Here is a 27,550-nt window from a genome sequence, read left to right on the forward strand (position 1 = left end):
TACCTGATTGAAACTGAATCGGATGAGCTCTTTGTCGTCCATGCCATGGATTATGGAGCTAGGAATTTGTTGAAGATATCGTGTGATCTGAGCTCATTTAGTAATCATCCTCCCCAATGTCTTAATTGTTCCTTCTCATGAATGAGATTGTCATGGCACAAGTACTAAAAAAAGTAGGGGATCTCTGTCATATGCAACGGTACATGACGTCACAGAAAGTGAACATATCCTAAAGTGAAATATGCAAATGTCATTCAATTTGTCTTTCCCAGTTGAAGGACGTGCAGAGGACAAATATGCATTTCCTGGCTAAGCTTTAAAGATGTGCACCTTTTATGTATACAAATATGTAAGAAAGCACAACCTGTAGATCAGAATGTCCATATGAGACATTTTACAACTTCATGAAACACCCACATCACTACGTGCGGATCCTCACGGGACCGAGGCAACTTCCGTTACATAGTATGTTTTCCGACACTCTGTTATGTTCTTTACCTCGCATGAAACCTAGTTCTCATTTGTTCTTGTTGCTCTAAAGTAATGCCTGTAACTAAGTCTGTATGTCCTAACAATTGTAACCAAGCCTTCCTCTGCAACCAGCCATGATTATATGTAACAGTGCCACGATGCCTCAGGGCTGCTATGCACTATATAAATACTAATAAATAAATAAATGAGAATAATAGACGTGTCTGGTCTCAGTGCTGCAGGGACCTGGTTTCAAATCCTGGCGGGCATTGTTTACTTTAAGTGAGTGCAGCAAAAAATGTCTTTGTATTCCTTATAAACAAACCAGGGATTGGGGGACGGTGGGGCTCTGCCATCTGAAAAAGTAAGCGGACGCCAGGTAGCCTCGACTTGTGCCCTGGAGATTGTGAAGTAACTAGATTTTCGCATGGACTCTCGGGTGTCAAATGTTGAGCACAGAGCAGGGCTAGGATCTGCTGGGCGGAGAGAACCTGCTTCCCCATTCCATGTCTTTTGTGTACAGCTGATCACGTGGCTGTTCTCGCGATGTCTGTAATTGCGTATTCTCTACGTGTTATGTTATGTTAAAGGTACTTATATAGTGTACCGTCACCAACGGAATTAGTCCCCAGGGGCTCTGGTGGCTCTATAAACGATAGGGTGGGATGGGTTAGTAAGGTGAAGAGGGAGTAGGATAGTGAGATGAGTGGTGTACTGTTGGCAGCTTCAACTCGGTAGACACCGGGTGCTCAGCTTTGGTGCAAGTATTGGATCAGTGTCAGTCCACGTGTGCTGTTGGTGTGGCTTATGTGGTGGTGTGGTGTGGTGTGGTGTGGTGTGGTGGAGTGTGTGCAGCTTGTTTGTGTGAGAGATGGTTGTGTGAGTTTTTTTAGTGCGATAAGTATGCAGAGATTTTGAGTTTATATTGGCTAGTGGGTTATGTGACCTTTAACATGCTAACATTCACAGTTCTGTCTAAGTGTAGTATTTGCTGATCTACACAATTCCGTCTAAGTGTGGCACTCGCTAACCTTCACAATGATTATCTAGATATGGCACAGGCTAAAGTTCTGAATTCTAGTTTAGTTTAGTTTAGTTTATTATTTATAATGCGCAATTGTACCCAGGGGTATCAGGGCGCAGCATTTACAAGAATATGCGAAGCTTGGTTACAAGGTGTCAAAAGTACAAATTAGCAACGGGAGAATGTACAAAGCAGCAGAGGAAAGCAAGCAATATATACGGTATATACAAATGTAAAAAGTGGCACACGAAGTTACACAGTGTGCAGATCGCATGAGGATAGACTTGGCACTTAGTTGTCTTGGCAGTCCTTCAGTTTCAACCAAGAAATTACCTTAGAGCAGAAGTTCAGGTAGGGCAAGTCTACTCAGAGGTTGGGAGGCAAAGAGTTCCATAATTTGGCTGCTTTTACCGGGAAACTGTTACCTCCTATGGTGGCAAGTTTGTAGTTTGGGACAAAAAGGCAGTCTTTGTAAGCAGTTCTGAGGGGTCTCGCGGAAGCTTGTCTATGGAATCTGTTAATCAAGTAGATCGGGGCGGCGTTGTTGAGGGATTTGTAAGTAAGTGAAGCAGTCTTTAGGAGAATTTTATTTCTGGAGGGGAGCCAGTTGTTCTGTAGGCTGAATCCTGAGTTGTGCTCTCTTCTGGGGATGTCTAGGGCTGCCCTCAGGGCATTGTTCTGGAGAGTTTGTAACTTGCTAGTGGTAGCCTTGGAGGTTCCCAGGTAAAGGGCGTTACAATAGTCAAGGCGGGATAGTATAAGGGCTCTAGCAAGTGTGAGACAGCTAGTGTCTGACAGAAAAGGTTTAGCTGCACAGATTAATTTGCACGTATATGCAGATGAAGATGCCAGTGAGCTCAGTTGTCTTTTGAAGGAGAGGTTAGAGTCTAAGTAGAAACCCAATGTTTTAACCTCCTGTCCAACTTTTATGTTGTTCCCATCTATCTTGAAGGAGTTGTAGGCCGGGCTAAGTTTCATTAGACTGTGTGTTGTACCCATGATGATAAGCTCCGTTTTCTCATCATTCAGGCATAGTCCATGAGTGGCCATCCATTCCTGGATGATGATGTACACCCTATTTAGCGAGGCCAAATCCTTTCCATAATCTCCAGAAAGCGGAAGGAGGATCTGAGTATCATCTGCATAATTAGTGTAGGTGATACCGAGATGATCCAAATCATCGAAAAGGGGTCTGGTAAATATGTTGTACAATGTAGGGGAGACACCAGAGCCCTGTGGTACACCGCAGGTGATAGGTATGGGGTCTGCTGCAGCTGTGGGAGAGAAGACCCTCATAGTTCTTCCGTTAAGGAATGAGGTGATCCATGAAATGGCCTCAGAAGAGAAGTGTGCTGCTGTGTGGAGATGTGAGCATAGGACAGAGTGGTCGACCAAATCGAAAGCTGCAGAGAGGTCAAGGAGGAGGAGCAAGGCAACTTGTCCTTTGTCCCTGAGTGTATCAATCTGAGCTTTCAGGTCGATGAGTGCAGTCTCAGTTCCATGTTGAGGATCCACCTCTGGATCCTAAGAGGTGGTGTTCTTTCAGGTGCTTCTGTATTTGAACGTAGGCGACCTTGTCTAGGATTTTTAGTAGGGAGGGAACAGTCATTATGGGTCGGTAATTGGTAGGTATGGCTGGGTCGAGGGTAGGTTTTTTTTAGTAAAGGAAGTGCCCAGGATTGTTTTAGATTAGTGGGGATGGAGCCAGTGGTGAAAGAGGCATTGATGAGTTTCGTGATGAAGGGTGAAAGATCGCGAGCAGCGTCTTTGATGAGCTGTGCTGTGCAGAGGTCTCCCTGGCAATTAGAAGGTTTCAAGGACAAAATGATTTTTTCTACATCGAGAGTATTGACTTTGGAAAATTTGAAATGGGTGGGGTCTGTGGTTGTGCACTTGTCTGTTTTTTTTGGAGGGGGCAGGTCTTTTAAGGTCGCTTTTTTGCTAGAGATTTTGGATTGAAGGGTCTTGATCTTGTTGGCCAGGGCATTCTGAATTTCTGAGTACCAGTTTTTATCTTTGGTGCAGGTATCAAGGGGTAGTATGGGGGTTTCAACTTCTTTGAGAATGGAAAAGAGTTCTTTCATATTGGACTTGGCTGACGATATACGAGAGTCAAAGGAAGTTTGTTTGGCCATGTATATTTCTTTTTTATAGAGTGCAGTTATTTTGGATAGATTGAGTTTGTTAGCAGCTGAGGGACATTTTTTCCATGTAGCCTCGCAATTTCTCTTTTGTTGCCTCAAGTTTTTGAGGAATGGTGTATACCATTTGTTAAGGTGTGATTTCTGTTTGCTCGGTCTGAGTTTGAGAGGGGCGATGAGGTCCAGTGCTGTGGCCATGGCTTTATTATATTCCTCAACTAGGATCTCTGGGTTTGTGTTGTCAGAGAGTGTATCAAGTTTGGGGAGTAGGTTTGGGATGAGTCTTTCTGCGGTGATGTTTTTCTTGTTTCTGGTGAGAGTGTGTGGGATGTATTTATCCACGCATCCAAGCCCTACCTCAAAACTGTGCAGTACTGACATGGAAAACATCATGATGGCCAGAGCTTCCCAGAAAATGCACAGGGAAATGCATGAAGAATAGGCTGCCACTCATTTTTGCCGATGTTATGGGCACAGAAGGACACTGCCTAAAACCACCATTGGACTACCCACACAGTAGTCTGAAACCATTGGGAATGGCAATGCTGATTGCCAAAAGCAAACCCATAACTGTTGGGAATTCATTTTCTTAAATCCCAAAAAGGGGTGCAGTACCAGTACTCACCACTATCCAAAAGCCGGCGTTTTAAAACAACACCAGATTTTACTTTTTGTAGAAAACTGAATAAATGAACCCAAAACATGCCAAAGAAAGACTTATTAAGAGGTGGATCCAAGGTAAAGTTATATTCTGAAGTGACTTGAAGGTTTATAACAAGACTGGCTGAGCTGTGGATTTCAGCAGTTTAAGTAAATTTGGACTGAAAGACACTACAAATGTAAATGTTTAAAAGAAATGAGTGACCTACTTTGAGTGTCACATAGGTTGCAATTGTTTAAATGTCATAGTTTTAAACTTAGAATCAGCATCCTAGCTGCATATGTAAAAAAATGTCTTGACTTAAACTGGGGAACAGAAATGACATGTAGCTAAAAACTGGCTTAAAGAGATTCCAATTTTGCCTGGCAACTACCCCCCATCAGGAGTGAAACTTGAGTCACAGCTGTGTTCCCAGGCCTATCTGCCTTTTGCTGGCCACACTAAGGATATGCCATCTCTCTGATAATTGAATTAAGGGGAGCCCCCACAGAATACAGGAGCTCTGAACAAAGCCCTGTCCTGACCCAGGCAGATGGTTTATTGCAGATGTCGTAAATATAGCTTCCTCCTGGAAGGACAAAGGAGGGGCACTGCCTGTGAGAGCAAGCTGGCTTGGCAGAACTGGAAAAACCAGAAATTCAACCTTGTGCTGGGGGAAAACCACACCCCTTTGGGGCCAGAACCTAACTCTAAAAAGATGGATAACTCATAGTACGGACATGTGGAAATTTTATAAATGACACCATAATTCTTGTGATTTTTCTGCCCACATTTTAAGAGGTTTTTAGAACCGGTGGCATGTTCAGGGGGGTTTTAGCGGAAAAGAGGATATTACTCAAAATGTGTGCATGTGAAAAATCTGACACTTCATCAACTAATGTCCATACTCCTTGCGCACATGTGTGTAAATTTGGGTTAATGTCCGATATTGCAAACCAGTTAAAAAGTGCAAAATATTGCCATTTCTGAATGCAAGCCCCCAGGAAGAGCAGAGTTGGAACAGGGGATACCTCCTGTGATATGTGATGGGTGCATGTAATTTCAAACCACTGTGTATCTATGAAATATGTATTTGGTTCAAATCTAGATTTGTGTGCAAGTTGACAGGAGGAGTGGACTTTCTGCAGGCTGTAAAATGACATCACTCTGACACAACTTAGCTTCCCCAATCAGGGGAGAAATGAAAGCTTGGCCAATGATAAGTGGAGAGGGGCTGGCTAGTGATGCTGCTCACACACACCCATTTTCAAAACACATAAAAGCAGAGAGACAGGACAGATAGGGACCTTCAAATCCATTTGCTGCGGGACGCTCTGCTGGAAAATCCATACTTTACCTCCATCAACCTTCAGAGACCCAGACCAGCAGAGTAGAGCTGACCTGTTAGCAGAACCAGAGAAAGCTGACCCAGATCACTGTGAAGTGCAGAGACCAGAGTCCAGTCTAAAACCTGACCAGATCCGTGGCGAGGCCCATTTCACTCAAGAATATAGTGTGAGTACCTAGAAAACTGTGCAGAACCAATCTCTTAATTAAAATAATATAATTCAATCCTATTTTAATCTAAGTAGAACTGTCTCCTAACTGTCACCTGTCATTTGTAAAGCTGTCACTTGTCATTTTCTAGTTGCAAGCTGCACTTGTCTTTTTGAACTTTAAAATTTCAATCTGAAAAACGACCTTTATTTAATCGCTCATATCTCCGTAACCGTTTGTGCTAGAGACTTGCAGTAACTTTCATCTGGAAGCTGAGATCCTAGGCTTCCATAGGACCCCAAAACGATATTGATAGCCCTTGTAGTTCTTCTGTAATCGCGCCAGACGCATTCGCGAATTTTGCCGCGATTTGCAAATTTCTTCACGTGTAAAAATCTGCTGCTGCTTGCCTTCTATTTGCCAGAAATTCGTTTAACCTGCTAATTATCCCTGAATCATTGCTAGTGTGAGCCTGGACTAATATTAACGAGATACCACTCACCCTGAACCTCTAGAGGGAATTAAAAGCATTTTAACATATTTTCACTCCATTTCCAGCACATATCAAAGCATTTTGCCTGTGTTTTCAACTTCTGTAGTCTAAGTTGCTGGGTGAACTGAATTACATTTGAATTGCATTTCTGAGAATTGTGTGCCTTCCTTCCATTTCCCTGCATTGCATAAAAGGGGGGGTGAATGGTCCAAGAAAGTGATTACATTGTCTTTTGCTGAAATTCTATCAAGTTATTTTCTTTACTGCATTTCATTCCACATTGCATCCATTTGAAACCATAAAAGTATTGTTGCTATTTTATCCATTTCATGTCAACTCCTTAGTGATTATAAAGAAGTGTGCTAGTGCCAGATTCTCCGTTGTTAATCTTTATCATATCAGATTAAGTGTGATATTCAATTATTAATTTATTATAAAGCGTGATATATATATATATTGTTTAAATTATCAAATAAACCTTTAACTTGCAAAACAGAACTACTTCTTGGCTCAGTGGGGTCAGGAGGATTCCAAGAGAGGGGTGTTATATAGGGGTAGTCATCCAGAACGCATGAACTGGACATAAAGTTATATCAATAAGGGTTTTCATTCAGTATTATAGACTAGGCGTTGACTTAGCTGTAGTGTTGAATTGAATCCTCTTACAAGTGGGTGGTGCTGTTGTGATGGGTGGAGGTGTAGGTCTGTCGGTAGTTAACCAGAACGAGACTAGGTGATGGTCGGTCCAGATTAGAGGTGAGATATTGGTGATGTTTGCTACACAATTGTGTTCAGCCACACAATCAAGTATTCTACCTTTCGAGTGAGTGGGGGCCATGCTTCTTTGCACGAAACCTAGTTCAGCAAGGTTGGTGGCTATAGAATTAGATATTGGGTCTGCTGGGTCGTTATAGCCTAGGTTAAAGTCCCCCAAGGTGAGGACTTGAGATGAGGTTTTAAGATTGCTAGTTAGAATGGCGTTGAGGTCTTCATCCAAGGTACCGATGGGTCCTGGCGGACGGTAAATCAGGTGGATGGTGAGAGTTTGGGTATTATTGAGTGGGACTTCTAAGTGTGGCACATGCTAACATTCAAGTTCCATCTAAGTGTGGCAGATGCCAACATTCACAATCCTATCTAGATGTGGTGCAGGCTAATGTTCACAATTCTATCTAAGTGTGGGACATGCTGACATTCACAATCCTATGTAATTGTGGTGCAGGCTAATGTTCACAATTCTATCTAAGTGTGGGGCATGCTGACATTCACAATCCTATCTAGATGTAGTGCAGACTAATGTTCACAATTCTATCTAAGTGTAGGACCTGCTGAGATTCACAATCCTATCTAGATGTGGTGCAGGCTAATGATCACGATTCTATCTAAGTGTGGGACATGCTGACATTCACAATCTTATCTAGATGTGGTGCAGGCTAATGTTCACAATTCTATCTAAGTGTGGGACATGCTGACATTCACAATCTTATCTAGATGTGGTGCAGGCTAATGTTCACAATTCTATCTAAGTGTGGGACATGCTGACATTCACAATCCTATCTAGATGTGGTGCAGGCTAATGTTCACAATTCTATCTAAGTGTGGGACATGCTGACATTCACAATCTTATCTAGATGTGGTGCAGGCTAATGTTCACAATTCTATCTAAGTGTGGGACACGCTGACATTCACAATCCTATCTAGATGTGGTGCAGGCTAATGTTCACAATTCTATCTAAGTGTGGGACACGCTGACATTCACAATCTTATCTAGATGTGGTGCAGGCTAATGTTCACAATTCTATCTAAGTGTGGGACACGCTGACATTCACAATCCTATGTAATTGTGGTGCAGGCTAATGTTCACGATTCTATCTAAGTGTGGGACATGCTGACATTCACAATCTTATCTAGATGTGGTGCAGGCTAATGTTCACAATTCTATCTAAGGGTGGGACATGCTGACATTCACAATCTTATCTAGATGTGGTGCAGGCTAATGTTCACAATTCTATCTAAGTGTGGGACATGCTGACCTTCACAATCTTATCTAGATGTGGTGCAGGCTAATGTTCACAACTCTATCTAAGTGTGGGACACGCTGACATTCACAATCTTATCTAGATGTGGTGCAGGCTAATGTTCACGATTCTATCTAAGTGTGGGACACGCTGACATTCACAATCCTATGTAATTGTGGTGCAGGCTAATGTTCACGATTCTATCTAAGTGTGGGACATGCTGACATTCACAATCTTATCTAGATGTGGTGCAGGCTAATGTTCACAATTCTATCTAAGTGTGGGACATGCTGACATTCACAATCTTATCTAGATGTGGTGCAGGCTAATGTTCACAATTCTATCTAAGTGTAGGACCTGCTGAGATTCACAATCCTATCTAGATGTGGTGCAGGCTAATGATCACGATTCTATCTAAGTGTGGCACATGCTGACATTGAGAATTCCATCTAAGTGTAGCTCCTGCTACCATTCACAATATTATCTAGATACGGCACAGGCTAATGATCTCAATTCTAAGTGTGACACATGCTAACATTCAAGTTCCTTCTAGGTGTGGCAGATGCTAACATTCACAATCCTATCTAGATGTGGCGACATGCAGTTTCTAAATCGAGGAGGGCCACACTTCAGGAAACACATCAATATTGGAGGCTGTTGCTTGGAAGCCAGATCTCTTGGCTGCTGATAGGCTTGGCATTTAGAGAATGCTGCCGTCTCTTAGCCTGACAGGCCATGAAAGCAGGTTTTTAACGAAAAAGGTGGTGGGCGTTTTAATGAACCTTTGCTTAAGCACATCTGCTGTTTAACGTCGGGGATCTGGGCTGGCTATCCCCCGGCGTAGGCAGTGGAGCAGGTGTGTTCGATTGAGAACGGGATGGGAGCGGGCGGGTATTAGCGTTTCCCAGTCTTTATTTATTCACTGGACACGTGCCCCTGCCGTTTAGATAGCTCAGCAAGTGACGTGCTTGTACCAGGTGCGAATATAACACAACCCCTCGCATTTCTGAAGAAATGAGTACCGGGGTCATAATAACTCCTTTTGTTTAAGTGCTATGAAGCAGGAGGTAGATGGTCTGATGTGCTACGTAAACCGTGTTTTTTTTGTCTGCGTTGCTGTTAACTTCCTTGTAAAATTGTGATTAATTAATTTGGTGGTGGTGTGTGGTGGTGTGTGTATTGTTAGTGCTTAATTTATAAAAACAAGCGTGCCAAGGCCCAGATATTTTCGAGCACAGCAGTGTCACTTTGCGGCTGGATCTCCACCAACTCCCCCCCTCCCCCCGCTCTGCTGATGCCCACAGGGTCAACATGCTAGGGGCTGACGCGCATTGAGAGTGCTGTTTGCAATTCCCCATTAGATATGCAATTTACAAGTTCCAATCAACAAAAGCGTTCAACCACAAGCGCGTCTGCACCATAATTGCGGTGAAAGGCGCTATAACAAATGACAGAATGAATGATTGAGTGAATAACGTAACATACTTAGCTGTTTCTTGAAATGAGAAACCAGATGCTCAGAGGCGTGTTTTAACACATGCCAATGGTGAAAGGCGCTATACAAATGATACAAAACAATGCATCATTCTGGTTATAATGTACCTCTGCTTCTTAATGTGACAGGTGTCCATCACCCCAAATAGCGCAATTGCTTTCTTCCAATTATAAAGTGATGGACATAAGCAGTCAAAATCCCTACGGAGCTGGTGAACTTGCCTGTCAAACACTGCAGAAAGGCCTTCTGCTTGCCTAAACCTGCACTCTGCACCGTCACGCCTCCTCAGCAGTTCCCGTTTCCCCTCTTGCCTTGCCCCACCGGCATGACAAGTAATTGTAATTGGTTATTAATAACGCGCTTAATACCCAGATGTTTCCAAGCACAGACCCGGGGATCGAACGTGTGTTGCTCTGCATCGTCTTGCTTCCAAGGTGAGCGAGTTGTCCCTGAGCTATCCTCCCGGTACTTATGGCAGCCATTTGTTGTTCTTTCAGTGCCAGTCGCAGTCGCCCACCAGGGTGCTTCAGGCTCGAAGAGTTGACGACTTGGCATACAGGGCGTGTACCGAAAGAGAATGGGGGCAGCGCCCAACTTAACAAAGCCTTGCAAGTTGCCCCGAATGCAGAAGTGCAACAGAGCCTTTCACATGCTAGCCATATCAGTGACACGTATGCATGCATGTACCCACCTGCGCACTGGTCTAGTTAGCATGCCCTAGTACTGTGGCTGTCTGCCTGCTGCACCACACACCTAAGCCACCCAGCTTGCTGCAGCAGTGCTGTCGGTTACTACAGTAGAAGGTCAGTGCCATTGTCATGTAGGCTGACTGGAGCAGTGTGCAGGCATGACAGCAACAGTAGCCAGTGCTGTCACCTTCTGGTTAATTGGTATTTATGAAATTGGATAACTAGCACAGCAGCGCCTTCGTGGTTATTCAGGTTCATGAATAACAATCAACCATCCCTGCATGCAGAGGCACTTGGCCCCCATCCGAACTGCCGTAGCTCCTGCTGGCAGTTGAAACAAACAAAACATGAAAATCCAACTAAATCTGACACAATAAGTGCTAGTGCTGAGAAATAAGTCCCGGCACCCAGGACTCACAAATACCCCCACAAATTATGCACTGTGTATTGTGCTCTCTCAGTTTCAGTCTGAACCCGGGGATCCTTAAATCAGTAACACGTAGTGTATAGATGGGATGCAGAATAACTCTTACACCAATTAAGACCGACTCTGGAAGTTGGCAAAAAGTCTCATTGAAGTGTTTTAATATCAATTGACTTAAACAGGGAGTTACAACGGACATCAACGGACACTCGCTTAAGTTCTTTCAAAGCATTTCATAAAAAAACACATTTATAAAGCAGAAATTCATCATACGCGATGTCATACTACGTGGCAAATAAGAGTAACCTACAGGGGGTTGTGATATGCTGAAAGGGAACATCTAAGTATACTCTCTATATAGGGACGGGTTGTGATTGGGTCTCTACAGTCAGGTGGACAACTTATTCCCACCCCTAGTGCAAATCATCCTCATCAGTTATTAGGTACACAGTATATTATTGGCTCTCAAAATATACAGCCCTTCGTTTTATAGTCCTCTATAATTGGTTGGCACGCTTGTACCCTTCTGGAACATTCGGCTCACTAGCAGCACGTAAGCTGGTACCCCAGTTGCCAGAGGGGGGGACTTTGACCATGTCGCCCCACCCAATTAGCCCAACATCTCTCATCGCTCATGCCATTCAGATTGTCTTTGAACTTGGCCTTGCAAAGTATCCTTGCTCCTGGGAATAAAAGGGAGCACAGGCACATGCTATCCCAGATCCAGAGCAGCATGCCCACCTTCTATTTCCATCCTTAGCTCACGTGACAGGAGACCGTACTTCAGCCTATTTTGCAGCATTTAATTGTCAATTAATTGTCAATTAATTAATTTAATTGATTCAGCCTCTCATGGTTACTGCTCTTTTCAGAAAGATAACCAGTTCTTGGCTACTTCATCTTTTGACACCAGGCCAGACAGCTCTTCCAGGCCTTTCCATGCTTTTAGCTTAATGTTGCTGCAACACAGCTTTTGCAATCCTTCCTTCTTCGTGGGTCCGAGCTTACTAAACATGTGACACCGATTTCCAGGTTCTATATAATGACGGCACCGCCTGCAGTCTATTCACTACATATAGCTAGCCTTTATGATTACTTAGTCTATTTGCGTTGCTGCATCTGTACAGTTATTAAATGGCTTGCATTTTCTGCAGTGCTCTTCACATGTGCAATCTTCACTCTGTGTTTGAAAGTTTACTCGATTCTTTATTTCATCATCAGATTCCATAAAGTCTATACATCCTCTTCTTTAGCCACTCTTCTCGGTGCGTCACGCTTGCTTCTTATGACGTTCGTTGCCAACTTCTCTTTCGTTCATCTTCATATTCCTTCTGGGATCTCTTCCAGGAGATTGTCATCTCTACGGCGATACATCATGTAGGGTTTCTCAATGGATAACTTTTATCGAAGGCTCTATGTGGAATAGGCACATCACTGGTGTTGTGCATGTCGCAACGTCTGGCTTCCAGCATATAGGAAGGCTGGGGGCAGGACTTCCTGCAGAGGAATTCAGCTGCTGTTCTACAATTCAATTGGTCGTCAAGCAGTTTTCTGAAACGTGCCCCCTGAATTTGAAGCTGGAACTTTAATTGTATGTGTTCTCGTTTTAACCCATCCAAACCGCCAAATGTTGGGTTTAAAAAATAGACTCACTGCTTAAAAGAGCAATTTGGTGGTTGGTTTTCAGTGTTTCACTGTAAAAAAACTTTGCTGTAAATTAGGGATGGCAAGTTTCAATGATGGAATAGTACCAATAGCAAATGTTTGTGATGCCCGAGAGCACAACTATATTTAACCTTTGAGTGCTTATCGATTCCGCAAAAAACATAATTTTTTAAAAATAATAATGTATTTCTTATATAGCGCTACACACCCATAGTTCTCAGAGCGCTGAAATAACAGAAGACATTCTTCTCCCACAGAGTGGTGCTCAATTTATCGACCTCGGAAGGATGAAAGGCTGATTTGCCCCTGCCAGAATTCGAACCTGCCACAGCAGGTTGCGCACAGATATCAGGGGCAAGCGCTTAGCTCACTATGCTATCTGACCAGCTTTGCCAAAGTGCAAAATAAAGCAAACAATGTATAATATTTGTTGCTCAAAATTCATTACCATATTGTCCAACTCTTCTCACTGGCAAGCTCCCGCACTGCCCCGGTTACTCCAAAAGCAGAGGAATGCTAAATGAATAACTTACTAGGCAGAATGCTCCTGCTTTTTCACATCCTGCTTCCCGGTGTTCTCCATCTCGGAATCTAGCAGATGGCAGTACAGGATTATACTTATTAAAAAATAGATATATTTTAAGTTTGCCAGATAAGATTCAGATGTCCCGGGTTTCTCGTGGCCATGCGTGGAATTCTGGGACTTGTAGTTTTTCTATATTTCAAATGGAGGGGGGAAAACTACAAGTCCCAGAATCCAAAGGGGGAAAGAACAGGACTCGGTGGCCTTCTCATGGATGGACACCAGAAACTTGAGAGCTATGAAGATTCATCGTTCTACACTAATAGACATATAGAAAATAATGTTCTCTATGTCCAGCTATTACATTAACACTCCTACAACATCCTACCTTGCTGGGATGAGTTGCCGTTAACCATTAACTACTTAAAAAGCTCTCCACCTTTGGAATCCTGTGCCAATTCTAAAAGACCACTAAGTAAAAGGGTAAGGGTTCTGCCCACCCACTTTCAAGACCCTTCCGGGATGGGTACATGACAACTGAAGATGCATTAGGGGGAGGTTATAGGTGATAGGATCTAAAACAAAAGGATCGAATGCCTTTTTTTCAACACCAAAAGGATCGAAAAAAAGGGTCGCTTTTTTTTTTTTTTTTTTATGGAGGGGTTCCCCGCCAACCCCCCGTTTTCCTTTTTAAAAAAACTTTTTTATGCATACGAAACAAATAAATAAATAAATAAATAAAAAAGCATTCGACCCTTTTTTTTCCGGGCCTTTTTGGTTTCGAAAAAAAAGTGCATTCGGCCCTTTTTTTTCTATCCTTTGGCTGGACACCATTAGGGGGGCCACTCTCTTGGGTCCATTTAATGTGCATGGAGTTTCATTGGCAAATACATAGACTAGTGCACCGCTCAAGCAGCTGCTGTGCTGTACCAGGTCTAAGGGCCCAGTTCAGCCCCGTTCTTCCTTTTAGTCTTCTTGGCAGGGGTAAGCAGTGATAATGTTTTATTCAATGCTGAAGTGAAGATATGATAAAACACACGTGTTTAGTATTCTTTTATTAATGTATTAGCATTCAGCATGTTGAGTAATCTTTATAGACTAGTATTGATATATGATAGGTTATTTATAACGCGCTTAATACTGAGAAGTTTCTTAGCAAGGAGCCGGGTATCGAGCTTGTGTTGCTCTGTGTCATCTTGCTTCCAACGCGAGCACGTTGCACCTGAGCTATCCTCCCGAGACACAGAAGGAATAGTATGGAATACTAAAAAAGGCCTAAATATAGTCTTCAGATACTATAAAAAGACAAGTTAAATGCTAATATAGTTGGTAAGGAGTGCTGCACGGGGCAGGGTGCCAGGAAGTGATGCCAGGCACTAATGCCAGCAACTCAATCGTCTATGAATAGCTTGTGACACAGGCGTCTTCACCTGACTCTGTCCTTATAGTCACAGGCTAACCTGTGGGGGATTAGCTGAGAGAGACTCTCCGACCACACCCTCAACCCAAGGGCACAAGGAAGGGAGTTTCGTTATGCCCCAGCCCTGCCCCGGCGGTGAGTCACCCAGCACTGAGTCACCCTGTACCCTGAAATGTACAGAACTATGATGCTGGTGACCGGAGGACATTGGTAGCGAAGCACAGGCGAGGGCAGCGCAGAGGTATGCATTTATGCCTGTGTGATTGCATGCACGCCCACACGTGTAGGTGAGACAGTGGAATGGTGTTTCTGCTTTGGAGGAAGTCATTCATTTGATGGGAGCACAAAATGAGGGGCCAGTGCTTGGGGATATTTTCTATGGGGCGATATATAACTGCCTAATGACTTTCTGTTGCAATAGGAAGAGGCATGGTGCAGTTTTCTGGGGCCAATGAGAAATTGGCATGGCAGAGTGTGTGCAGAGCCTGCAACCTTTGGTTCTCCATATGTGTTAGACTACAACTCCTATCAGCCCGAGTTAGTATATCCAATGTTAGCAGGATCCTGGCAGTTGTACTCTACCACAAATGGAGAGCCATGGGTTGGAGACCTCTTCTTTAAAGGGAACAGTGTGAAACAGTCATACTGTCGTTGTTTAGGGGTGTGAAGATACTGGCCTGGTCATTTCCTGGAGCAATGGAAACTTGACATGGTGGTGTTCTGGATACATTGCGAAATTGGCCTGGCTATTTTCTCAGGGAATGACATGGAGAATGTGAAAGCGATCCTGTCTTGAATGTAATGTCATTGTTATGTGTTGAGCAAAATCGTATTTGATTGAAAACATTTTAAGAAAAGGGATTTGAATTGTTTGATGGTACGCAGAATGTGTTTTTACAGGTGACTATCTGTGCTATGCTGCTACTGAGTCACCGGTGCACATTGAGTGCCTCGTGGCCATACCACAGCTCAGTGGGAGTCTCTGTGGAATAAAGCCACTGAAGTGTTGCTGTCTGTCAAGGCTCATGTGCAGCCTTGCAGCCACCCCTCCTTCCAGAAGGCCAGAAAACCTCACCCATCCGCCGCCCTCTAACCTCTGTTAATACCTAGGCCTATGGCCTTCTGCATAAAATGTTCTAAAAGAGACTAATAAAACTAAAAGAGAAAAAAAATAGGCTCAGCGGAAAAAAAAGTAGGAGCGATCTTACATAGAAAAAGCCAGTGAATGGGGTAGGGGTGGAGGGCACGGCTGGAAGAACCCCCGCCTGTCCCAGGGATGGTGTCACCCTGCCCCGCCTGGCAGTCGGCCTGCAGTGGCTGTTGGTCGCGGTGCTCCCCTCCTTCCCCCTCATGCTAGTTTGCCAGGCGTGCAGCGTTTTCACTCTTTCACTCGGAAACCGTAATAGGGTTTAGAATTGCGACCAGGGCCTTAATCTTTGGCTGCGCGCGTCTTGCTCGTCGTTTGACCTTTGAAGGATAATGGGTTTTATTTTACCCGCGGGCTGTGGGGTGTCCATGAGTCAGATGGGCAGGTAGTTCCTTAGATGCCCTGCCAGTCTTCACACATTGCACCCCTCCTCCCCTCGCAGGGTGGCTACGCGGGGTCCCTCCCGGGCGATGCGCGGTGCTCACCCCGGGCCGCTGCGGTGTGAGCCGGTGGGGAAGTGCGCGCCACCGCAGCCGGATTAAAGGGAGCTGGGCGTGCGAGTGGAGCAGAACTCCCCCGGGCCCCGGACCGATTCCAGGGGAGTGAGTCAGTGCCGCACTGCATTCCAGGGGCTTTTCAGATCCACTAAAGCGCTCCAAAAACATCCCCGAGTGACATCACGCCGAGGCGTCGCCGAGCGGAGCCATCCGGGCTCCAGACGGGCTGCGCCAGGGGCTCCTTCACAGGCAGGGCCCCGCCTTTGGAACCCTTTAATTGGGCACGGGCCTGGGCCGACCCGGTCAGCCGGGGGATCGCTTTACCACAAGGGTGTAAACAGCCCCTCCGTTTCGCAGGGACTGCAAGCTCCTCTTTCCGGAAGCACGCGGCTGAGTGCTGCAGGGACGCGACACCACACGTCCTATGGTCCCCATACACCTGGACGCACCTGCGCCGAATATGGGCCGAACCTTCCAGAACGGGGACGTCTTCCCAGGTGAGGGCCCGGTGCCTCTATTAAGTTGATTGTGTAGTCGCTTAAAGTAGACGCCCAGTGCTGGACTGGCCTACAAGGAATCCGGGAGGTTTGCCTGCAGTTTTCTGTAACACAGGCCTCTTTTATTATTATTATTTGCATTTTTAAAGCGCTCACACATCCCGGGGGCATCAAGGCGCTGTTACAGGAATATGTCTCTTAGTTGCGTATTTATAAGGCACTTAATACCCCGAGGTTTCGAAGCGCGGACACGGGGATCGAACCCGTGTTGCTTCGTGTCATCTTGTTTGCAAGGTGAGCACGTTGCCGCAGAGTTATCCTCCCGGGAGGGTACTCTTCTTTACACTCCTCTTATGAGGCTACTATGAGGCTACTCTTGTCTTCTGCTCCTCTTGTCAGGGTTTGGGCTTGCTCACGTGGTGGTACATGGGGCCACTTTGAAAAACATTTCCGAGGCCACTTTTGTTTCCCAGACAACCCTCTGTCTGTGAGTAAACCCTTGAACGTGCCTAGCCCTGGTGGCGGGGGCCATGCGATTGAGGCTGGCCTTTTCACTTGTAGTTCCTCTCGGGCCATCAATCTCGATGCCTATCTCTCGACATACATGACTGTTCCATGTCTTGCTCTCCTTCCAGGTGAAGTGACATCTTGCCCAATGCCCGGGGTCACACATTGGTGAATAGTAGGGGTAATCTGGCTGGTGCTGCCCTGCCGCTGTCTCTGCGGGCAGATACCCAGTGATTTCTTGGATGGAACCAGATGTGTCAACATGGGCACTCAGGCCGGGTTACTCATTATAGGGCCCTCCAGATGTTTGGGACTTCAGCTCCCAAGAGCCTTTACCTCTGATTATGCGGTCATGGGATGATGGGAGTTGAAGTCTGGGTGGCCACATAATGATTAACCATATGGGAGCATGATGGGGAAGCGTGTGCACATTGGGGAGGGGGTGGGGGGATGTGGCACCGAATCACTCTCAACTGTTTGCCTGGGACCCTCTGTCCTGGCACCTCACTTACATGTCAGACTCTGGATCTTTTCATGGCCCCTTCTACCCTCTCATTATGCTTTTGGGGTCTCATTATGACTGGGGCCTCTAGTGATGATCTATTTCATAATGAGCGTGTCAAGGAACACACAAACAACATGCCATCTTATAAGACCATGTTATTATGTCTTACCCACTCCTCTGTATATTTTTTCCTCCCCTTACCGCTTCCATCGAAGCGCTTTGAAGCAGTCCTGTAGCGGTGTGAGTATTATAACAACAACCTACATAACACAACAGCATAGTTCCTCTTCTCCTCCTTTCCTTTCTCCTATTCCCCTTCTCTCATCTTCCTTGACAGCCCTCGGGCAGTACAACATGTATGTACGTGTGATTTATAAAGCGTGAATTTAGCTAGCAAGCCCACAATCCTGCACAGAGGTTCCTGACAGGCCACGGCTGTAGCTAAGAAGCTAGGGCAGGTAGGAGGGGCAGAGGCGGTGCAGAGAGAAATTGGCTTGCGCGAGCGGAGCAACACGTGATTGGCGATATATTCTTTAAAAAGTAGGATCCAGGTCTGTCCAAAGAAAATCACTGTCGGTTTTGCAGAAACACCAACGAGATTGAAACCCTGGTTCACATTGGGACGGGATGTCCTGGGCTGAGAGATCTACATACTAAATACTTTAGATCTCTTTTTTCTGAATTCATAACTTTAGACCCCTTGGTTTGGTGGAATTTGTTAATACAAGGACTTCAAACTAAAAATATAATTGCAGTTGTTCAATTCCTCGAAAACATTTCTTTTGAGACTGGCCCTGCGAGTTGAACTGAATTCGGCTTGAAATTGACTTGACTTATCTCATCTTGAGTTAGAAACAAAAAATATAAAAAGTATTCTTCTTTTCTTCTCCTTTTTAGATATTGCTGTTTTTCTTTAGTGGCTAACTGGTTTTAAATTTTGTTTTATATATTCATTTAAAATACATTGCTAAAACGTGTTGTACAATTTAAATGCAAAAAATAAATAAAAAAGTAGGATCTTCTTATCTTTCCTGGTCTTATGCATCCATGTCTCTGGAAGAAAGCTCAGGGGCAACGCACTCGACTTGGAAACAAGACGACGTGGACACGCTTAGAAACCTCTGGGTATTAAGCACGTTATAAAGAACCAATTATAATTATTATCTCTCTCGTTTAGGGTACTGGCCTCATGCATCTGCAGCCTCTCCTTTTGAGCACTGGCCTTGTGTATCTGTAGCCTCCCATTTAGGGCACAAGCCTCATGTATTTGCAGTCTCGCTCATTTATGGTATGGGCCTCAGGTATTGGCAGTATTTACCTTTTGGTTACTGGCCTCATGTATTTGCAATGTCTCTCACTGAGGCTATGGGCCTCAGGTATACACGGTCTCTCGTTGTGGGTACTAGCCTAAAATATCTGCAACCTCTCATGTTCTGTACTTGCCCCATGTATATGCAGTCTTTCATTTTTGGTACTGGCCCCATGTAGCTGCAGTCTTTCATTTTTGGTACTGTCCCCATGCATCTGCAGTCTTTCTCATTTTGAGTATTTGCCTCATATATCCACACTAACTCCAATTTAGGGTAGTCTCTTTAATGTAGTCATTGGTTTGGTGCACCCATGTACATTCTCAGAACCTCAGAGAGAGCGTGCTGCTGTCTTACGCAGGGAGGTGTGCTCATTACCCCTTCTCATTTTAGGCACTGGCCTAGTGTGCCTGCAGTAGCTCTTATTTACGGTACTGGCCTCATATATCTGTTGCCCCTCATTTTGGGTACTGGCCTCATGTATCGGTAATAGGCCTCATGTATCGGTAATATCTCTTATGTATGGTACTCGTCTCATGTATCTGTTGCTCCTCTTTTCGGTTCCTGGCCTCATGTCTCCGTTTGACCCTCATTTTGGGTACTGGCCTCATGTATCTGCAGACTTTTATTTGGTCCCCCTGACGACCACGTGTCCAGTGCCAGATCCTCGGAGAGTGTATGCTGGAACACAGTGTAGAGCTAACACCTTACTCTGGGATGGGGTGTCGAGGGCGACGGAGGGGGGCTCATTACCTCTCAAGTGATGTGGGGAATGAGTTTACTTTAAAAACACAAATAAAGATGATTGGAATGACAAGGGAAAATGTCCTCATATTTTGCTTTCAGCCTCTCCAAAGTTTACAAGTCTACTATGGACTCATCAGTTGTTACCCCTAATATACACCCACTTATTTATTTATTTATTGTTTTGGACCACGCCGAACTTGCAGAAATAAGTCTGCCTCACAGCGCTTTAGAGGATGGGAGCACACAGAGGCGGGGGAGGTTGGTTGATGGGGGAAGGGAATGAGGAGAAAGGAAGAAGAGGAGTGGAGATGATCTTGCCCAAGCAAAAAAGGCTCCTGACTCTCACATACAGACACTAGTATTCAAATATAAAAGCAATCATCATTACATTCATCCAGGGTCGGACTGGGGCATAACATTGTCCCGGGCACAACATGAAAAAGTGACCCACAGTTGCAAAATGCAATTCATTCCTTTTGTGAAAGATTGTTTGAATAGTGCCCTAGGGGGAGATTTTTTTGCTAAAATGTGGCACACATTGTGCAATTCAAAGAATATTTATTCAGCAACAATGGTCCAAATTACTAGCTGCAGAGTGAAGTAACTCATCAAACTGGCCTACATTGGCCAAAAAAGTGGCCACACTAGCATTTTGCGTTTTTGGTTCAGGCATTGCCCTGTAGGCCAGTCCGTGCCTGAATTCATCCACTCATTAATGGCCCCCTGCCTTGCTGGCAAGCAGGGGTGTTGCTAGGTGTGGAAAAGATCTGGGGTTACGCTAATGTCGGGTCTATCGGGACTCAGGGCTAGCTAGCATTTTGGTTCTAGCCCCTGAGCTTCTATCCAGGGCTACAACCAAAAGACCCGGGGCTATAGCCCCCTCAGCGCCCTGCCCCCCCTAGCAACGCCTCTGCTGGCAAGTGAAGTAGAGGTGGAGATGGGCCAAAAGTGCTATGAGCGAGTGTGTTCCTCCTGAATTCCCACAGGAGATCATTGTAGGCTCCACCCACTCCCTAAATTAAGTTTAAAGATGAAAGACAAACACAAGTAAAGAACACGAATGGGCATCACTGTTGTGTGTCTGCTTTCTGTGCGAGGGGGCGTCCCACGCACAGTGCCTATATTTAGGCTAGACGCCTCTTCCTCTCGCTCCCACTCCGTTCCCTGTGGTAGACCACGGTTGGTTAGTGGTGGCCAGCCACAGGTCCCGAGCAGCCCAGACGTCGACGCCAGAAAAATGGCTAATGACAGAGGGTGGGACGCCCACACCCTTTTCTCTCTGGAAAAAACTGGAGCAAAATAAGCTGTTGTTTTCCGGCGAACGGAGCCCAGTTCTGAATACGAGGCTGCGGCTAGGTCCTGACGATTCAGCCAATAGATATGTGACTTAGTCAGAAGCCGACTGGCCAGCAAGTGGGAATGTGGGTGGTTTCACGGCAGGCTGGGCCTGCTGGAAGCCACCCCGGGCCCTGTCCCAGCCCTACTAACCTTTCACAGGACGAGGCCTGGTGTGAAATGTTCTAATTGCCAATAGTCCAGGCCCAGCATGTCCAACATTACAGGACTTCCAGAGTTCTATGCGATCATTAAATATCTCTGCCACCAGTCCAGTGAATTTCCCTTTGTTTCTAAGGGGAACAAACAAGGGTGGCCAGCATTACAAAACGGTATAGAGGCCCATACACCTACATCCTCCGGCCATATCCATTTATTGAGGGGTATAAATATTAGTAGCAAATTACATTTTAAGACATATACTACACGTAACAAATAACAAACGCCTGTAGGATCTCTTCGAATATTTGGCACTGACCTATTCGTTTTTACTCCAGGGCCGCCTCTGGCATTTCCCAGACAGTGTACAGTAAGACATGTCATCCTAATTTGCATATGCATTGACATCATCAGAAGTGACGTCACAGAGAAGCCCATCAGTCTTTGACACTCCGGGGCATGAATGGAAGTGACTTTACAAGAAGTTGATATATGTAAGGCAAGAGACTAATAACTTTGTGGAATGCAATATGTCAATGGCCAATATTATTATATAGGGAGCAACTCTATAGTCTAGTAAACCATGAGTGAGGCTGTGACAGATTGCCATTTATTTATTTATTTATTGTGACACTTATAAAGTGCACTGAACCCGGGGGCATCTGCCATCTGGCAAGGGTGTGAGAGCCCTGTCTCTTTTGATTTTTATTACATAATACAATGATGCGGGTAAGTCTGTCTCTGAAAGAGAAGTCTGCAAATCAGACCTGCCCCCTTCATGAAGCTCCATGACAAAAGTATAGTGCATTACATGTACCCTTGTCTTGCCAGGCTCTTGACAACTGCAGCACCTGCTCTTTAGGGGCACTGGGTAAGTTCACATGTCACACGTGCATTCCTGACATCTGCTGTCACCCACAGCCACTGCAGACAGAGGCTGCAATTTCACTTCTGCAGCTAGACAAGGAGATAACGTCTATGAAAGCATGGAACAGCCAGCCCCCATCAACCTCAGGGAGCTCCTACCAAAAACTTTTGAAAGTACATCTTTTCCATTAATCTTCATCTTATTTTCTGTCTAATTAAGGTAGACTCAAGAGGTTGTTTGGCCACACTATTTGTTCTTAAGATAAAGACTAGAGAACATTGTGTTTATTAAGGAGCACCATAATTCACTCGTTCCATGTTTGTTCATGCTTTTAATTACAGCATTAGTTGCCAATACTGGTATAAAGGTTAATTAATGAATAAATCGCAAGACTTACACTATACAGATGTATACAGAATATAAACCATTTGTCTAGTGTATTCTTGCTGGGCCCACGTGCCAGGGATGAACCAAAAAATGCTTCCCTACATGTGCCCAGGGCATTGCCTATTCTTTAGAATGTAAGCATACGTTCATAGAGCACTGGCAGGGCTGGCGGAAGGAACACCAGGACTGATGGTGCCCCATTTTGAACATAATGTCTGGGATCCCCACTACCTACAGCTGGGAAAAATGGTCTGACTCGCCTGTGGGGAAGCTTACATTGTAGTGTAGTAAAAAGAATGCAGTGAGGGTGTTAATAGCTGCAGGTTGTCACGATAGTCAGCCAGCAGGGAGCTGAAACAGTATATGTCCACTGAAAAGCTATTAATCGTTCTTTGCCAGCAGGGTTATTTATTTTATTTTATTTATTTGCATTTGATAAGCACACTAAACCCGAAGGCATCAAGGCACTAAGTTTCCATGGTTGACGAAACCAGAGTAAAAAGGCAAAGCGTTGATAAAAACCTTGCTGGATACTGCAAGAAGCCGTAGGGAGGTGACAACCTGAAGGTGCCAGCCAGCAAAGGCAGGCAGCCTGCCATGTGCGCTCTAAAAAAGCGCACGTTTAATGACCCGAATCAAAGTAATATGTTGCTGTGTCCTGAAACTGCCAATATGGGGGTGCTGCTCGGGATGCCCCACGCGACTGAGTCTGAAAAAGTTGCGACGCCCTGTATTTAAGTGAACGTGAAGACTGTGCAGTGCAGTAGGTGAGTCTGGGAAAAATATCGAAGAGACGGTTCAGTGCGAAGAAAATGCTAGCGTTTTTCGGTGTAAACAGACATGTTGGTGGTCAAGGAGAACATTACTTTACAGAGTCGTGCCCTAGGGCACAAATGGACAGGTGGTGGCACCAGATCCTGTGTGAATGAAGTCGACCGTTCTTAAGGAGCGTCGGCTGGGCCTGGGGTGTCCATTGTGCAGAGAAAGAGGGAGCAAAGTTTGTGCGTGTGTTCCAGTTCCTAACAAAGTGCACCTTTCAGATTGTTGTGAGAACTTAAAAGAAAATGCAATATGTTGTGTTGCCAAAAAAGGGCAAGGCTCAGAAAACCGCAGTAACTAAAGCAGACCGCGGGGTACTGTAGTCTCGTTTTGTGAAGCAATACTGACAGGTGGTGGCAATGGCTGTCAGCCGGGACTAGACTTGCACAATTGCACAGTTACAGTTTGTGGGTTATCACAGGTCTAGACCAACTTTAGTTTGAGAAGCTGCGGAGAGTGCAGAAGGCAGCAGCCCTGACATGGGTGGTCAGATCTCGGACCACCACCCCGGTCTCCTATTGGCTGCTTTGCGTGTGTACTGGGCAGTTCATCTGCCCATTTCTGTAGGTGCACATTTATTTCGCTTGTTGTATAAAGTGTCCTATTTTTTTATTTTACATTTTTTTTTATTGTTTCTTAGCCAATCATCGACTTTTCACGTATACAAAAAATGAGTAAAATCAAGATTCATCGACAATGTTTTAGAGCAAAGGAAAAAGAGAAAAAAAGGGAATAATGAAAGAAGGAGAAAAATAAAAAAAATGTGTTCTAATTGTACTTCAAGGTCGTCCCGGACCAGGTGTTGCCTCGGGCACTTCCGTGCAGAGGAGAATTGCCTGGCATTTCCTTGTTGGGTTGCGCTTTTGCGTGAGCCCAGTATAACGCGCAAATGGTTATTTAACCTCTGGTATGTCACGAAGGGCAAACATGTGTTTCTATGGGCACCACCTGACTGGACAGGCTATTCGGCCTTGTGAGCTCTCAGCAAGCATTGTGCCCCTCAAGTTTATGGGTAGATGTGAATCTTAATCTAAGACGGCACCTTTATTTAATAACGCGTGTTTGTTTCTCTGTAACTTTCTCTGGCACGCGCTGGTTTTGTGTAAAGCGGCACTCTCATACCGGAAGCAGTCCAGCAGTTTCCGGAAGTTATAACACGTGGCCAATCTGAGAATGGCTGGGCTGTGCTGAAGCCTGGCTTGAATGGGCAATTGATATCCTGCGTTGGCTCTGCTCTGGCGTGTGCGCCAGATCCTTAGAGCGCAGGTGCCAATGCAGAAACGCAGGCAGAGTCATACCTCTCAACCTTTTTTGATACCAAGGCGGGTGAAAACCCAGAAAGGCCATAAACATAAAAGTAAGACTGCCGTAAAAACATGAAATGTCAGTCCTACTTCTATGTCGCTGACCTTTTACGGGAGGGAGGTGGGGAGGAATGCTCCCAAGCACAATCCTCTCATTGGAGGAGAGCGCCAGGGAGGGGAAGGGTGAGGAAATGGGGGCGTGCAAAGCATGACACTTGCTTTTCACGCCTCCATTCGCGCAGGAAGAGTCGCGCCGGGACCCGATTTCGGGATCTCGAAATCGGGTCCCGGCAAAAATATGAATCGTAGCTCCCACCTTTGCCAAGGCGGGTGAAACAGATGAGCTGGCGGGTGGGCGGGTGTGTAGATGCTTTGGCGGGTAAAACCCGCCAAAAGCGGGTGAGTTGAGAGCTATGCAGAGTTGGAAGGGGGTGCCTCGGAAGAGCTTTGTAGAGCAGCTAATTGGAACTCCCTAAATGCAGCTGTTTCAGATTATAAATGACTTTTGGTTGACGGGGTATGCCTCCCTGCCAAGTTTCCCAGTTCCCTGTTTGACACCTGGAGCCAGTCCTGCTTTTTGCTTCCAATTGCATGCTGGAACTTGTAGTTTCGTTTTTCCCATTGAATAGGTGGACTTACAAGCCCCCGCATGCAGTGTAAAAAAAAAAGAACAGGACTGGCTCAAAGATTCCGGATGGAACCGGGAAACTTGGCAGCTATGGGTATCAGAAATGTTTCAATTTAAATGCATACAGTTTTGTTGGGAGCTAATGTCTGGTTCCTGTTTACCGTGACAATGCTGTTGGCTTATTACTTATCCTGGTAGTATGTGAGCACCCTGGCAGCACTGGCTGTCATGTCCCTGTTATGTTATCAAGCACCTCCATGTTCGCCCTGAATTCCCATAAAGAATCATTGTAGGCTCCGCCCACTCCTGCACTGAAGTGAATTTCAGCAATGGAGGTCATTGGTCGGTCATTGGGCTCGGTGGGTCATGCACTTGCTGCAGAGTTCTGCGGGCACCTTGACAGTCACAGGTTCGAGTCCTGGTGAGATGGACTTGTCCTTACTTCCTTTCGCTTAAATGAGTACCCTCCAGATTGTTGATAGAGTCATGAGTGGCTGCTTCACTTGGAAGCAGGAGTAGTTTGCAGTCAGTATTGTAAGTGGACTAAGAAATCGAGGGGGGCTCTAGTGCACCATAATGCACCTTTTTGGGAGTGGGGTGTAAAAAAGGCCTGAAGCACCCTCAAATCCCAAAGCTTTTCAAAGAAGTGGGGCCTACGTAATTAAGAGTGACCCGACACACCCAATTCAGTGAAATAGAGTACATTCTACTTTAAAATATATATGAAATATAATAATTGTACTTAAAATATTGACCAAACTATATTCATATATAAAATTCAACTTCAAATCAAAATAGGTCACTTCACCATGCATTTCCACAGATCTTTTGAACGAAATCTTTGATTCTGTACTCATGAACATCATTGTAATGATAATAGTTTGATATCATGTGTTGTAATAATCCAACTGGTTTGAAAACAACCTAATTCAAAATGCATTTAACTGTATGTTGAAATTATAAACATGATTGACAGTGACATCTGCTGGCGAAGAGCAGTATTGCCCCTCAGCTTTGTATTTACATTAATGCAAGAAAGAGATCTGGTCTGGAATGTCGGCTCGGAGACTCAAGGGCACTATTTTGAGACTGCTGGGGTTGAGCCCTGGCTAGCCCCGGCCCACTTAAATGCCCTGTTTTAGTGCTACCTTAAAGAGATAACAGTGGTATTACCACTTTCTGCCACACTCATAGCTAATTCCACAAGTTGTGTAGCATGGATCCTGATTAGTGGAACTATCCACCTATTCAATCTTCCTCTGATGTTTCTGAAAAGATTATTTTTCGTCATTGTCCTTTTCTCGCTCCTGCTGTATGTAATGTCACCATTTGCATGGCCTCGCACCCCTATGGGTTACGCAATGTGGTTTTGGCTTTCAGGTTGCCGTCTGGTTATCACACAGCAAATAACAGTGTATGAAATGCATTTTCATACATTCAGTATCAATATTTTGATAATATTGCATGGACGTATTTATTAACATATCCACATCATTACCAATCTCTTACCAGCTGTGCTTAATTTGTAAGAAAATAAGTGTCAGGGCCCAAATATTTCTAGCACGCTTGTGACACTTCGGGCAGGCAGTTCCCAAACATTGCTTCCACCCCCCACAGCTGCTCCTCACACTGTCCACACCTTTAGGGTTAAAATGCAGCTTGCACCTGCCCATTGGGGTTCATGGATGCTCTGGCTATCATTACTTCATAATCAATCTCAGTCTGCAGGAACGCATGCCTGCTGCCCCCCTGATCCGTCCACACTCAGCTCCCGGCAGCTGTGGACCGCATGCCTGATGCCCTCCTGCTCTGTCCACGCTCAGCTCCCTGCAGCTGTGGAACGCATGCCTGCTGCCCCCCGGCTCCGTCCACGCTCAGCTCCCTGCAGCTGTGGAACGCATGCCTGCTGCTCCCTTGCTACGGCCACGCTCAGCTCCCTGCAGCTGTGGAACACATGCCTGCTGCCCCCCCGGCACCGCCACGCTCAGCTCCCTGCAGCTGTGGAACGCATGCCTGCTGCCCCCCTGATCCGTCCATGCTCAGCTCCCTGCAGCTGTGGAATGCATGCCTGCTGCCCCCCTGATCCGTACACGCTCAGCTCCCTGCAGCTGTGGACCGTATTCCTGCGGCCCCCTTGCTCAGTCCACGCTCAGCTCCCTGCAGCTGTGGAGCGCATGCCTGCTGGCCCCCTGCTGCGTCCACGCTCAGCTCCCGGCAGGTGTGGACCGTGTGTCTGCTGCCTCCTTGCTCTGTCCACGCACAGTTCCCTGCAGCTGTGGAACGCGTGCCTGCTGCCCCCCTGCTCTGTCCACGCTCAGCTCCCTGCAGCTGTGGAACGCATGC

The 27,550-nt window shown here is 45.5% G+C and overlaps 1 protein-coding gene across 2 annotated transcripts in view; it reads left to right on the plus strand.

Annotated features, from left to right (window-relative positions):
• The window catches only part of SRGAP3 (SLIT-ROBO Rho GTPase activating protein 3), a 780,680-nt gene that overhangs the window by 244,626 nt on the left and 508,504 nt on the right, over window positions 1-27,550 (plus strand). Inside the window, exon 1 of one of the 2 annotated variants that reach the window (XM_069643470.1) lies at window positions 16,362-16,641. The exons of the other annotated variant lie outside the window; for it this stretch is intronic. Coding sequence (XP_069499571.1) covers window positions 16,569-16,641 — 73 coding nt within the window. The 5' untranslated portion in view covers window positions 16,362-16,568. Of the gene's footprint in view, window positions 1-16,361; window positions 16,642-27,550 lie in introns of those variants that run through there. 2 annotated transcript variants of the gene reach the window in all.

This window comes from Ambystoma mexicanum, chromosome 2p (genome assembly GCF_040938575.1).
Source record: "Ambystoma mexicanum isolate Mex_15411 chromosome 2p, UKY_AmexF1_1, whole genome shotgun sequence".
Taxonomy (NCBI): Eukaryota; Metazoa; Chordata; class Amphibia; order Caudata; family Ambystomatidae; genus Ambystoma; species Ambystoma mexicanum.